This window comes from Mesoplodon bidens, assembly GCF_964165515.1.
Source record: "Mesoplodon bidens genome assembly, chromosome: 8".
NCBI classification, from domain to species: Eukaryota; Metazoa; Chordata; class Mammalia; order Artiodactyla; family Ziphiidae; genus Mesoplodon; species Mesoplodon bidens.
Genome location: NC_138165.1, coordinates 109,522,445 through 109,536,872, shown reverse-complemented (window position 1 = coordinate 109,536,872; position 14,428 = coordinate 109,522,445). Strand labels below are relative to the sequence as shown.

The window sequence follows — 14,428 nt, the reverse complement described above, 5'->3', positions numbered from 1 at the left end:
ATGCCAGGCCTTTCTACCCGGCTGACCGCTGCTTAACCCCAGAGTCAGGTGGGGGCGCGAGGGCAGGTGCAGGTGCGGTGTCAGGATGCAACCAGGTTTGAATTCTGGAAGTTGCCGGGACGCAGGGGGCCCGGCCTAGAGGAGAGCGGGCAGGAGGGCAGAGAAATGCACACACGAGGGTGGATCCAGACTAGCTGCCGCAAGTTGACTTTGTGGGTTGGATGCTTGGTCTGGGGTAAAGGCCTTTGCTCACGTTCCTCTCTCCTTCTGCCCGTCACCTGGGCAGTCATAAATAATTCACGCTTAGATTTGCCCAGGAGTTGGGGAAGTGCCAGGCCAACACCGGTGATGAAAGCTCTCCCCCACAGGCATCCCTTAAGCACTTATTCATTCAACAAACGTTTCTAGGGAGCGGCTGTGCTCCCGTGCTGGTGGTACAGTGTTGAACCGGAGCATGGGTATTTCCTGCCCTCATGGAGCTGCCAGTCAGGTGGGTGAGATGGCCTGGACTCAGATAACCACACACACCACTGTGAAATTGCTGTGATGTGAAAAGCTGCAAAGCCAAGGCCCTCCAGACCTTGAAGGTACCAAACGAGGGGCTAGACCTGGCTGAGCAGGGAGTCCGAGGCTCCCTCGAGGGCTTATAGAGTGATTCTGGATCTGAAGGCTGGAGACTTAGCTGTGTGAAGAGGGGAGGGGAAATCATTCCAGGCAGAAGGAACAGCAGGTGCAAAGGTCCTGGGGCAGGGCTTCGCTGGTGGCGCAGTGGTTGAGAGTCCGCCTGCCGATGCAGGGGACGCGGGTTCGTGCCCTGGTCCGGGAAGATCCCGCATGCCGCGGAGCGGCTGGGCCCATGAGCCATGGCCGTTGAGCCTGCACGTCCGGAGCCTGTGCTCCACAATGGGAGAGGCCACAGCAGTGAGAGGCCCGCGTACCGCAAAAAAAAAAAAAAGTCTTGGGGCAGAAGGAACTCTGCAATATGTGCAGGGGTTGGTGGGGGGAGAATGACACAGTAGCTGGAGGGGAAACAGCAAGAGCCGGGACCCCAGGCAGGGCCCTCGTTAAGAGTTTGCGCCTTTGTCTTAAGAACAATAGGAATCTATTACATCATCTTAAGCAGGACAGGTGACATAATCCAGTGAGAATTGGAGGGTGATTTCTCTGCTCAGGGGTAGAGAACATGCTCTCTTGGGGGCTGCTGGGAAGCCCCCGGCTGTCGTGCGGTCCAGGTGAGGGATGCAGGTAGCTGGAGCAAGGGGAAATGGGAGGTGGAGGGCGAGAATGACAGATTCTAGAAACATCTGCAAACCTCTGGTCTTGCCTCTCCTTCTGGGCATTGACCACGCTGCACATATGGACCTGAAGTTTTTGTTTTCTTTTTACCGAATTACGGAATTAGGTAACGTGACTTCACACTCCAATTTCCTAGGGTTTTCCGTGGGGGGAGCCTGGGGTAGCAGTCGTCAAAACCCAGGGCTCCCTTCCCTGCCTTTACACAGCAGTGCCTGCACGCTGCCCCATGGGAGGGGGGAGGTGAGCTATCAGCCGTAGCGCGCCTCCGTTTTCCTTGCTTCTGTTTTATTTCTCCATCTATGTAGAAAGCGGTGTGCCCGTGTGATTCTTCCCCTTAATTTTCCTTCTGCCTCCTCATTAGCTGAAGAGAGTGTGCGCGGACCCTAATGCCATCAGTGTGTCAGAGTAACGTGGCAGCCGCTTCTCCACAGACAGCAAGGAGGCAGCGGAGATTTTTAAACTGTGTTGGCGTAAAAATAATGAAGGCAGCCAGCTGCCTGGCAAACATGAGGGGGGCACAGCGCGGAGGGGTTGGGAGGGGCCCGGGAGCCCCAGAGAGGTGGAACAGAGAAGAGACAGGAAATGAATTCCCAGAGACAGGCAATAAGACTTTGTCACAGTCCATGACCCAGGGAGGAGGGGCCTGCGGAAGGGGGAGCTCTTACTGAGGGAGGGCAGCTGTTCCTGGGGCCTGGGGCTTGAGGGGAGGGATGGGGATGTCCAGGTAGCATGCAGTCACTGGGAACCATTGAATATTTTGCAGAAAAGTGAGAGGGCCAGTGGGAGGGTAGCTGGAGGGTCCAGGTTGGCCTGAGGAAAGTCTGAAGATGCAGGAATTGCCTAGGATACCATGTAAAGACAGACAAGACTAGATCTGGAGGAATCCACTGTGAACTGCTCTTTTCAATGGCATGGTTTCCTCCCAACACAGAAAAGGGGCCGATGGAATTCACTGTGCTCCCGGAAATGGCATGTTAGTGGTGGCTGGTGTAAGCCAGAAATACCAGCATGTCAAGAGCACACGGTGGGGTGTGAGGCTGGGCTGGGAAGATGCACGCCTGCCTGGCTCTCCCTCTGCAGCTCAGCCTACCGTGTTCATTCTCTCCTTCTCTAAAGCCCACTTAAGCCGGAGCTTGTGACAGTAATGGATTAGGGAAAAAACAAAATTGGGGTAGGGAGGGGACCAGAGATGATAAGAGTAATATGATCACCCATTTAAATGGGCAGCTGCTCCTGTCTTCATGTTAAAATATCTGTGAAGGCATAGACAGGAGGAAGGAAGGATGGAAGGAAGAGGGGGAGGGGGAGAAAGCAAATCCACGGCACCAACAGGAAGAGCTCATGTCTGAGTCAGGAAGGGCTGATGCGGCTCTGCTGCACGGCCCTAAGTTTTCAGGCAATCAGGCAGACATTACAGACAAATAGTTCAAGTCCACCAGGCAGTAGGGGATGCTTGTGGAGGTGCAGTGCATCATGGGAGATGCAGTAAAGTGCAGAGGTGGAAACTGAGGAACCTGAGTTCCATAGCAACCTGCTACTTTGCTGGGGGGAGGGTGGGAGGAAGAGGCCTCCTGGTGGAGTACAGGTCACCAGGCTGGGCATCGCCCTCGCCAGCCTTCCTCCACTCTGCCCCTCCACCATCTCACAAGTGAACAGAGAACGGGACCATGGACTTCCCCTGCATGTTGACAGACCTCGTGTCTGGATCTCACCTTAATCAGAGATGAATACAGAAAAAAATGAATGGATTCATTGTGGGGAAGGGCAGAAGAGAAAAATGAGATGGCATCCTGAGGGGAGAGACGAAATCCGTACCTCTCATCAAAGGATCCAGAAGAAAATCTGAAAACGTGTGTGCCCTGTGTGCCATCCTTTATGGGATGCCAGAAGATCTAGTCTTCAAATGCGTAAAACCAGACAGGTTAAGCTGAGGAGTCAATAGAATGGCATGAAAAGGAAGATGGAGATAAATTTATACCAAGAAAGCAAGAGCACAGTGGTGGGTCAGATTACACATTAAAGGAAGTAAAAGGCAGAACTGATTCATTAAACAAATCGATGATGTAAGGGAGGGTGCTGTGCTGTTTGCGTGTGCGCCCCCAGATCCAGTCCCTGCTGTCTCTGCGTTCTGCTCTGCATCCTGATAGGGTACAGAGCCCCTTCAAGCTAACACAGAGCCCCATATCAGCTGGCTTCTGACTGGGTTCAGCCAAGGGAGGCACCATGGGAAATTGGAGGGGGAGGGGGGGAAAGCCAAGGTATTTCTCCCCCTCTTCCTCCACCTTAGGTAGCTTCTACAGCAGCACATGCATCTCCATGGCTCCAATACCCCCAGGCGGCTCCTTCTCATAGTCACAGCCCCACCAGGCAGCCCCTGCCTGACTTGGTTCCAGCCTCCCTTGTATCTCTCACAACAAGAAGCACAGGCTTCAGGATTGGTGGTTTCTGAGTCCCAGTGACATCATCAAAGAACCCGATGTCTTTTAAGTCAGCCTTGCCCTCAAAAATGGTCCTTCTCTTGGTCCCTAAATGGCTTCCAGCAACTGGGCCAACCAGCCTCCTATTCAGATCCAGCTGTTTTCTCTAGAAGCCCTGAGGAAGTCTTTCTTTGTGTTTTATTGGCCCCAATTGGCTTAAACCTGCCCTTCCCCAAACCATTAAATGCCACAGAGCAACTAAGCCCGTGCGCCACAACTACTGAGCCTGTGCTGTAGAGCCCCCAAGCCACAACTACTAAGCCTGTGTGCCACACGACTGAAGCCCGCATGCCTAGAGCCCATGCTCCCAACAAGAGAAGCCACCACAATGAGAAGCCTGCACACTGCAACGAAGAGTAGCCCCCACTTGCGGCAACTAGAGAAAGCCCACGTGCAGCAACGAAGACCCAACGCAGCCAAAAATAAAAATAAATAAAATAAAATAAATGTATTAAAAAAAAAGAACTTCTTAAGTGCAAAAGAAAAAACAAAGCCAAGAAACTAAAAAAAAAGTGATGGTCGTAAAGGACAAAGAGCAGAGAGCCAATTCACAGATAAGTGATATTATTGAAGAACATACAACAATGGATCCAAAATAATAAAGACATAATAGAAGAGAACTTAGCTGCACTAAAAAATCTTAACATAGAGAAGTTGAATGGATATACTCTGCAAATCAGTGATGGGAGACACATACCTATATACATTCTAAAAAAAATGTTCTAAAAAGGCTTGCAAAGTATCCAAGCAGAAAACAGGTTATTCATAAGGGAATAAAAATCAGGCTGGACTCAGATTTCTCTGCTGCAGTGTTATTGTAAGACAATGAAATATCATCTACAGATTTTTAAAGAAAAAGTTTGGATGCTAGAATTCTATTTTCAGCCAAGATAGCTTTCATTTTGATGGCAAAAGAAAGACACTTTTAGATATCAAGGGCTCATAAGACATGCCTTCCTAAATGCATTTTTTTTTTTTTTTTTTTTTTTTTTTTTTTTTTTTTTTTTGCGGTATGCGGGCCTCTCACTGTTGTGGCCTCTCCCGTTGCGGAGCACAGGCTCCGGATGCGCAGGCCCAGCGGCCATGGCTCACGGGCCCAGCCGCTCCGCAGCATATGGGATCCTCCCAGACCGGGGCACGAACCCGTATCCCCTGCATCGGCAGGCGGACTCTCAACCACTGCGCCACCAGGGAGGCCCCTAAATGCATTTTTTTAAAAGAAAAAAATATTTCCATTTACTGCATTATTTATTCAACAAATATTTATTGAGCACCAGCCATTTGCCAACAACATACTAGATGCTTAGGATACCTAATGAGTGAATAAATCAGGGGAAAAAAAGTATTGCTTCCCTCATGGAGCTTACATTCTAATGGGGAAGACAGACATTAAACCACAACCATAATAAATGGGCCAATAAAATGATAAGGGCTAGGGGAGAAGAAGCAAGACGGGAGACAGTGCGTTTTAAAGAGGGTAGTTAGGATGGGTGGTTTTTGAGTAGACTTGAGAGAGGTGAGGGAATCAGCTAAGCAGATGTCTAGGCAAAGAGCGGCCCAGCAGACAAGCCAAGAGTCTGTGGCCCCAAGGCTGGAGTGAGCCTGATCCACGTGGGGAACAATAAAGGGAGCAGGGTGGCTGAAGGTGGAGAGAACCAGTGGGACAGTAGCAGGAGATGAGATGGGAGAGGAGGGGGAGGGACACAGACTGGGGGGGGGGATCTCATAGGACATTGCAGTGACTTTGGCCATTGGAGTGGTTTGTGAAGAGGAGGGGTATGGCCTGACTAACATTTTCTGAGGCTCCTTGTGGTCTCCATGTTGAGAACATACTTTAGGAGGAGCAGAATAGAAGTGGGGAGATGACTTAGGAGGTTGTGACCATAATCCACCTGAGGGATAACGGTGGCATGGACAAGGGAGGTGGTCTGGTTCTGGATATATTTTGAAGGTGGAGCCAACAGGATTTCTTGACAGACTGGCTGTGGGATATGAGAGAAGAGGAATCAAAGATGACTCCAAGGCTTTTAGCCTGAGAGACTGAAGGGTGCGAAAAGTGCCATCAACTGATATGGGGAAGCTTATGGGGAACGTAAGTCCCGGGCTGCGGGGGGGGAGACTTGGGATTTATGTTTCCAATACGTTAGGTGTGAGATGGAGCCAGCCACAAGGAGATATCAAGTAAGCAGTTGGATATTCAAGCCTGGAGTTTGGGAGGGAGGTTTCACTGACCTGGAGATACGCTTTTGAGGGCCGGTGGCATATGGATGGTATTTAAAGCCAGGAGGCTGAATGAGATCACAGGGAGGGAGAGTAAATAGAGAAGAGGAATGAGGACTAAATCCAAGGCCATTCCAGCAGGGAGAAGATGCAGGGATGAGAAGGTAGCAGAGGAAACTGAGAAGGAGCAGCAGTGAGGGAAGTGAAGGAGTGTAAGTGTGGCTTCCTGGAAGCCAAGAGAAGAACCTGTCACGTGGAGGACGTGATCAGCTGTGTCAGAAGTGCGGACACACAGCACGAGGCGGGGCAGAGCCGGGACCACCGGACGCAGCCTGCTCATGGGCGCTCTTGGCAAGGGCGGATTGGGTGGAGTAGTGGAGACAAAAGGCCAGGTGGGATGGGAGTACCCAGCTGACCAAGAGGTGATGGGAAAGACTGCCTCCGGAATGGGAATCTCAATCTGCAGATTGTCTCAGGTCGACCTCTTAAATGTCTCTCAAAATCTTTCTTCTCTTTCCATCCTGGCTGCCACCAGCTGAGGTTAGGCCACCACCATCTCTCCGCTAGATTGCAAAAATATCCTCGTAACTGGGCTGTCTGCCTCCAATATGGCCCCATGAAACTCTTCTCAACACTGGAGCCATGGTGACATTTCTAAAAGTAAAACCTGACCCTGTCACTCCTCCACTCATCATCCTTCAAGGCCTCTTGGGTGCCCTCAAAATAAGTTTAGCCTCCCTATCATGGCAGACAATGGTCTTCTAGATCTGACCCTGCTTTCCTCTCCAGTCCCAGTTCTCACTACTCCCCGTGTCAAACTCCATGCCACAGCCAATATTTTTTGTTCCTTTTCACCTCCCACGTTTGGTAAATGTTTTCTCCACCTAGAACATTTTGGTCCTCAGAACTCTCCACACCTTTTGTAACTCCTACTCCATGTCTTAGCTTGAATGTCACTTCCTCCAGAAATCTTTCCTTCACCAACTCACCACCCCATTGCAAATCTAGGTCTGAGTTAGTTGTCATTTCTAGCACCTGGTGATTCTCTCACCATAGTACTACGGCACCTATACATTTATTTTTATTATTACTACTGCTACTACTACTACTTCTACTACTATTATATGAGACTGTATCATTTGGGACTGTAAAATTCTGTGAAGCCAAGGCTTGCCTTTGTTATCACACAAACATAACACAATCTTTAATCTTTATATCTGAAAGTATCTGTGGAATGAATGGCTTAAACAATCCAGTTGAAATAGAGACAACTTAAATAATTGTCAGGCAGGTGGTAAAACTAAATGCAACTACCAAAAATTATTTCCCAAGGAGATAGATAGCATCAAATAAGATCGTGTACTAATTATAATCTGGAACACAAACTTCAGATGTTACTAAGGAGGGAGAAGAATTGGTTAAGAGAGGTGAGAGAAGGGATAATGGTAGATCTAGAGCACAAAAGATACTATTTTGATGTTTAGAGAAATATAGGTTAATATTTTTTTTATTCTGAAGGTAACCACTAGTAAAATTTTAAATAAGATATAGACTTCCAAAATATAAAAGATAGGGACTTCCCTGGTGGCACAGTGGTTAAGAATCCACCTGCCAGTGCAGGGGACATGGGTTCGATCCCTGGTCTGGGAAGAGCCCCCATGCTGCGGAACAACTAAGCCCGTGCACCACAACTACTGAGCCTGCACTCTAGAGCCCATGAGCCACAACTACTGAAGCCTGAGCACCTAGAGCCTGTGCTCTGCAACAAGAGAAGCCACTGCAATGAGAAGCCCACACAAGGCAACAAAGACCCAGTGCAGCCCCCCCAAAAAAAAATCTTTTTAAAATATATAGAAGATAGGGCTTCCCTGGTGGCGCAGTGGTTGCGAGTCCGCCTGCCGATGCAGGGGACACGGGTTCGTGCCCCGGTCTGGGAAGATCCCACATGCCGCGGAGCGGCTGGGCCCGTGAGCCATGGCCACTGAGCCTGCGCATCCGGAGCCTGTGCTCCGCAACGGGAGAGGCCACAAGAATGAGAGGCCACCGTACCGCAAAATAAATAAATAAATAAATAAAATAAAATATATAGAAGATAAATACAAAGAAAATACAAACCTGTATAACAGAAATCAGACAACAAAGGAAACAAGAAGCATAAAAAATCGTAAAGAATAAAATGATAGAAGTAAAACCAGATAGATTGTCTATAACAATAAATACAAATTTCTTAGGTTACCCTATTACCAGTAGAGACCCTCAAACACTTTAAAACAATGTGAAACAAAAGGTTAGAATTAAAGAGTGGGCAGAAGTAATTCTAGCAAAAACAAACTGAAAATAAAATGAGGGACTGATATCAATATGCAATGTAGGAGAATCCCAGGGAAATACACAAAATGAGAAGAAAAGATTCGCTTGACATTGATGAAGGAAGGATACAGTCCATAGTGAAGACAAAACCATTAAGAACCTTACATGCCAAAAAGAGATTATGTTAACATGGAGAAAGTAACTGAAAAATAATAATTCTAGATGATTTTAAATTCATATCTCAGTCTTTCCCATAGATAAAGTAGGGAAAAAAATTGTAGAAGCTTCAAATCATAAATGTGACATATACATGTTGAACTTTGAACCGTCAAACAGAATACAACTTCTAGTGCTTCAAAACCAGACATTATTTAAAGCCAGAATACAATACTCAGAAAATTAATAGGAAAAGTTAATTTTTAAAAATAATTTATGGAGTTCCTTGGTGGCCTAGTGGTTAGGATTCCAGGCTTTCACTGCCGTGACCCGAGTTCAATCCTTGGTTGGGAAACTGAGATCCCGCAAGCTGCAAGGCGCAGTGTGGCCAAAAAATTTTTTTAATTAACTTTTTGAAAATTTCATTGCACACTCCCAAATGAATACTGTGTCAGTAGTTATTTAATTGCAGACTGTTTAAGAAAGAAAGACAGTGACAACATTGTGCGTCAAAACTTATGGCTCTGGCCACACCTCTGTTCAAAGGAAGATCCATAGCACTTGAAAAATTGCTTTATTGTGACTCAAGGGAAAACATATTGTCAAGTTAACTGAGCACTCAATCCAAGGAGCTGAAAAGAGAAATGGAGAAAGGGATTAATAACGATAAAGGTAAAAAGTAATGGATTGGAATATTTTTAAAGAGAACTGATCAATGTAATCCGATAGCTGGTTTCCTGAGGAAAAAAAATTAAAATAGACAAAATTCCAGCAAGACTAAACATGAAAAAAAATTGCAAATACAATCATAGTGAATCTCAAATGAGATAGGGTGCTTATTCCTATATACAGTGGAGATACGCCCCCATCCAAATTTGTTCTCCACCTGCATGGACACATCTGCAAGGCTCCTGGCCCTTGCTTCCTGGGTTTCACCAGTGCAGTGTCCCAGAAGTGGGGGAGGAAGGAGAGTGAGGTCAGAGGATGTATCCACTTGGTGCCCTCTCAGCTTCAGGCTGGTTGTGTGTCCCCAGCCAAAGATCACCCACCCCATTCTCTCACCCTGCAGACCCAGGAGTGGAAATAGCTCTGCTGCCAGCTCTATATCAATGCACTGTTCCCTGTGGTTCCCCTGGCTAAATAAGCCCTGTATCAATAAACCCTCCTGGAATAATCCTGTATCAAGTATGCCATCTATTTCCTGTTAGAACTCTGACTGATACATATGAAATGCTAAATTTCTTTTCTTTTTCCAGGAAAATATAGGTGAACAAAATTGAGCCAAGAAGAAATCAAAACAAAATATGCCAGTAACCATGAAAGAAATTGAAAATATTAAATTATCACCTACAACTAAAGGCTAGGCTTAAAAGCTTCAAATGAAAGGTCCGTCATGCTTTCTTATTTCCAATAATTATCTACTTTTCAAAATTTACCAGAGTATTAAAAAGGTAGTTTTCTCAGATGGTTTTACTAAGTTAACATAAAGTGATATTAAAACCTGACAATAATAGCTCAAAAAGCTGAAACTGTAAACCAGATTTAGTTACCAAGAGAGCTGCAAAAATCTTAGCAAATTGAATCTGCCATTCTATTTGGAAGAATAGCCAAATAGAGTCTGTTTTATGAAGGCAAAAATGGGTTAATATTGGAAAAACTTTTTGTATCAACTTGGTTAGAAAAAGGCAAAAAAAAAATTAAATCCTAAAATTTGTAGTAACCTAGGACTACAAAGATATTTCCTTAACTTAGAGTATTTATGTGAAACTAATACCCAAGATTATGATGAAATGTTAGAGACAATCCTATTAAAATTAGGACTAAGATGATGATGCCTGCTATCAGTGTTGCTATTTAACATTGAATTTTAACAGTCTAGCCAGTGTAACAGGACAAGAAAAATAAGAAATATTAATATTGAGGAGGAGAAAATACCATTATTTGCAAAAATGATTCCCTACCTGAAAAATAACCTCAATAAATAAAGTGTACTTATAAATCAATAGAAAAAATGAACACACTGTAGAAAAAATGAGCAAAAGACATAATTTAGCAATTCACAAAAGAAGAAAGGCAAATGGTCAGCCCAAAGTAAACATTCCATATTGTACCTATCAGATTTAAATAATTAATGAGATGGTCTGGGTAGGAAGAAAGAGGCACTCTCATACTCAGTTCTTTAAAAAGTGTAACAACTTACTTATAATTTGACAGTATGTTTTAAAAGTCTTGAAACATACACACCCTTCGACCCTGCAGTTCTACTTCCAGCAGTGCAGTGTGAGCAATCTAAATAACTATGGCTGGGGGCAGAAAGAGATAGAATTGTGTTCACAGATGTTCATTGTTTATAATATCAAAAAATACTGAGGCAACTTATAGTAGTTAATTCATTGAATTCATTATGATGTGTTCATACAATATTTTATGGCCACTAAAAATGATGTTTAAATGCTCATCTATAATTTTTGAATTGTTCACAATCTATTTTGATAAAAAATAAATTTTCAAAATAATGTGCAAAGCACTAGCTCATTTTTGTTATATATATTAATTCCTTGTCTAAATGCATATAACCTTAGTATATACAAAATGTTGACAGTGGTTCTCTCTGAACAAAGAAATGTGAAATTTTTAAATTTTGCTTTCCCGTGTCTTAAAGGGATGTTCAATCTGAAAGAAGCTAGGTAAGCTGTAAAGGGAGCAACCATATTGGGTGTGTTCAAGGAGCACCGGTGAGCATGATGCAGGCCAGGCTCGCCATTGGCTCTGACTGTTGTCTACTGTAGATATTTGGTGCCTGACCTTAGAAAAATTGCTTAACCTCAGTTTTCTCAACCAAGAAATAAAAAGAACAATTCTACAACACTTGGTAAATCCTAAACCTCACAAACAGAGAATAATGAAGTTGCCCTGCCCCTCCCCAAAATCAAATCTGAATTTGATCAAGCTTCTGAATCCAACTACTAATTTACAGAAAGCAGAGAAAGAGCGGCATCCCACAGGGATACAATCAGCAAAATCCCAACAGTGAGAAACTCTACAGGACAAATAACCTAGTTTCTTCAACAAATATATCAACATGAAACAAAAAAGAGAGACCTGAAAATATATCATATCAACCAATGTAAAGGTGTTGGTCTTATTTGAATTCTTATTCAAACAAACAAATGACTGTTTTTGATATAATGGCATTTAAGAGAAATTTGTGAATTTAAACATTGACTATATATTAGATGATACTAGGAAACTATTGTTAATTTCTCAGCTGTTACAGTGACACTGTGTTTGCATTTCTTCTAAACTTCCTTTAAGAGACACACGAATATTTACGGATGAAATGATGATACACTGAATTTGCTTTAAAATAACATTAGAGAGGGGATCTGGAGGTATGGATAGGGCAGGATTGGCCATGAACTGATGTGGGTACATGAGGGTTTACCCTACTATTCAGTCTACTTTGTGTACTTTCAAACTGCTTCATAACAACAACAACAAAAAAGTTTATTTTTTAAAAAGCAAGTACTGTTTCCATCTTTATAGTGAAGCTGATGGACTTGAACTGTAGACTTTGCAAATTAGAAAATAAACATTCTTTGCCAGTGGGGACTCTGAAAATAAAACGGAAAGGCCAAGTGGAGAAGAAATGCAACAGCAAAGCAATTCTTCTCCCCCAGTTTCCCAACACATTAGAAAATCGAAGTAAGAAACTGGGAACACCATCCTTGGGCCAAATTCCCTCCCAGCAGAGCTTATTTCCTTTTCTCTGAGCAGCTCTCCAGAGCCAAAGGAGCCTTGCCCAGCCATCAGCATATTCCTCCTGGGAACTTGAATGCATACCGCTTGGCCCAGACTTTTCATGATGATAAGACAGCCCCTTACAGAGCTCTGCCCTGTGCTTACCTGTGCACTAATACCTGGGGCCCTACATGACCCTATTGTACTGTTACTGGGATTGCTATTGTTCCCTGGGAGGACAGGGAGGTCACACAGCCAGGAACTGGCAGCAGTGGGATCCAAGCACGCCCTCCTGTCTCCCCACCCTTTCCCACCTGGACCCAAAACCCATCCCACCCAAACTGTGCCTCCCACCATTTCCAACCAGGTGCTGAAGACCTGCGCGCCAGCCCCCGCTGTCCTCGAGGTTCTTTTCAACTCCTACCCTCAGCTCCGCGTGTCAGAGTCCTGGAAGGAGGTGATCCCTGAAGAAGTGTTTCAGGTGAGGAAGCTGCTCCTTCTTCCCCCGTTAGTACAAGACTGTTGTCTGTTTCTGTTCACCCACGTGTGGAGTTTTGCGCTAATACCCAGGTAAGTAGAAAACATCTGGAGAAGGGAAGAGAAAGGCAAATTGGGGGCCTATCTGAGCGTGTCTGTTTTTCTTCTGGAGGCTCAGTAATCACACAGCCTGTGGTTCTGATGGGGGTCCTGTGGGCTGCAAGGAACAGAAAACCGACCCACACGGGCTTAAGAAGCTCAGGGCTCCAGTAACCACTGTCCAGAGGAGGGTGGGCTGTGGAGGTCCCAGCTCCTTTTTTTCTTTCTCTGACAGCTTAAGATATGACCGAGGCAGCTGCTGGCACTGCATCCACACAACAAAGTCCACAGGTGACTGTCAATTAAGAAAGAGAGAACTTTTTTTTCTAGAAGCCTCTAGAAAATGTCCCCTCCTGTTTCATTGACTTGAGTCCTGTGCAGATGACTGAACAACAAAGTGTGCTCTACAAAGGGGGTGGGCAGAGGGGAATTCTAGGAGGTTACCCATAGGATCTGAAATCGCCCAAAGCAGACTTCCTTCTGACTGGGCAGGAGCTGCACTTTAGAAAAGTATCCGGACCCTCTCGGGGAGGGTTGTCCCGCATCAGTAGCCTTGAGAGGATCACCTGTGCCGTCAGGGCTCGTCTGTCTGGGAGAGAGACGTGTGTCGGTTCCATGTGCCCAGACTGACGTTCCCCCGCCTTCCTTTCAGATGCACCAGCCTTTCTACCAGTCCCTCTTTGCCTTGGCCAACACCCCACGCTGTCTGCAGCATCTCTGCCGCTGTGCCATTCGGAAACTGTTTGGCAGAAAGTGCTTCTACCTCGTGCCCCAGTTGCCCTTGCCGAAGTCCCTGCAAAATTACCTTCTTCTGGAGCCAGAGGGGGTTTTGCACTGAAACCCGGAGATTTGGACCAAGACACTTGTGCTCTTCTGTGGAGGCTCCAGGGTTACGAGGGGCCCTGGATGGGACTTGGCACCCACCCTGTGCACAGACCCCACCCAGCTTCAGGTTCACCTGGGCATGGAGTTGGCAATAAAGGCCCTTTCTGCCTCTCAGCGTTACTTGTAAGGACTGAAACTGTGAATATTATAGTACTTGTATCACAAAGTACCTTTCAACGGAGGTTGAACTAAAAGGTATGCGTATTTTTCCAAGGTCTGTCTCCTGCCCACAATGCCTTGCAGCATTCGAGCGGCACCCCGCCCCCCCAGCCTTCAGACCCTCTGCCCAAGGGGAACATCCCACCCTTCCTAGTGCTCAGCCCCTTGTAAAGACTGTCCCCCAAACATGACAGACGTACACGCTGAGAGAGGACACTTGCTTCCGTAACGAGAGCCCCCGCCCAGGAGCCCACTGGTGCTTCCCAGCGCATCACAGTCCAGAACCCCTAGAAGGACATCAGAGGGGTGGTGAGCCAGACGTTCTGACCCTATGTGAGTCTTCTGTGCGACAGCCTTACCAAACGCCAGCGGATCCAGCTGTGGGGAACAGTCCAGGAAGCCAGATGCCAGGGACAGACACAGGGTCATGGAGGTTGCCATCAGCTCAGCCCAAGCATCCAGAATAGGAGATGCATTCTTAAAGGTCTAGGGCTGTATTAACTGTGTCTTTTCTTTTCTATATTCTGGCGCTTCGGCATCTGGGGTCTTTCGGACCCTGGAGGGACTGCCCCTCCCAGGGTTGGCCAACTTCTAGAGATTGTAAACAA

At 46.0% G+C, this 14,428-nt stretch overlaps 1 protein-coding gene across 2 annotated transcripts in view; it reads left to right on the top strand.

The window, feature by feature from the left end:
• ASB18 (ankyrin repeat and SOCS box containing 18) overlaps positions 1-13,631 on the top strand; it is a 63,351-nt gene extending 49,720 nt beyond the window's left edge. For both annotated transcript variants that reach the window (XM_081242336.1, XM_081242335.1), the window contains 2 exons: positions 12,568-12,681; positions 13,429-13,631. In XM_081242336.1, coding sequence (XP_081098462.1) covers positions 12,568-12,681; positions 13,429-13,614 — 300 coding nt within the window. In that variant the 3' untranslated portion in view covers positions 13,615-13,631. The remainder of the gene's footprint in view (positions 1-12,567; positions 12,682-13,428) is intronic.
• The last annotated feature ends 797 nt before the right edge of the window (positions 13,632-14,428 follow it).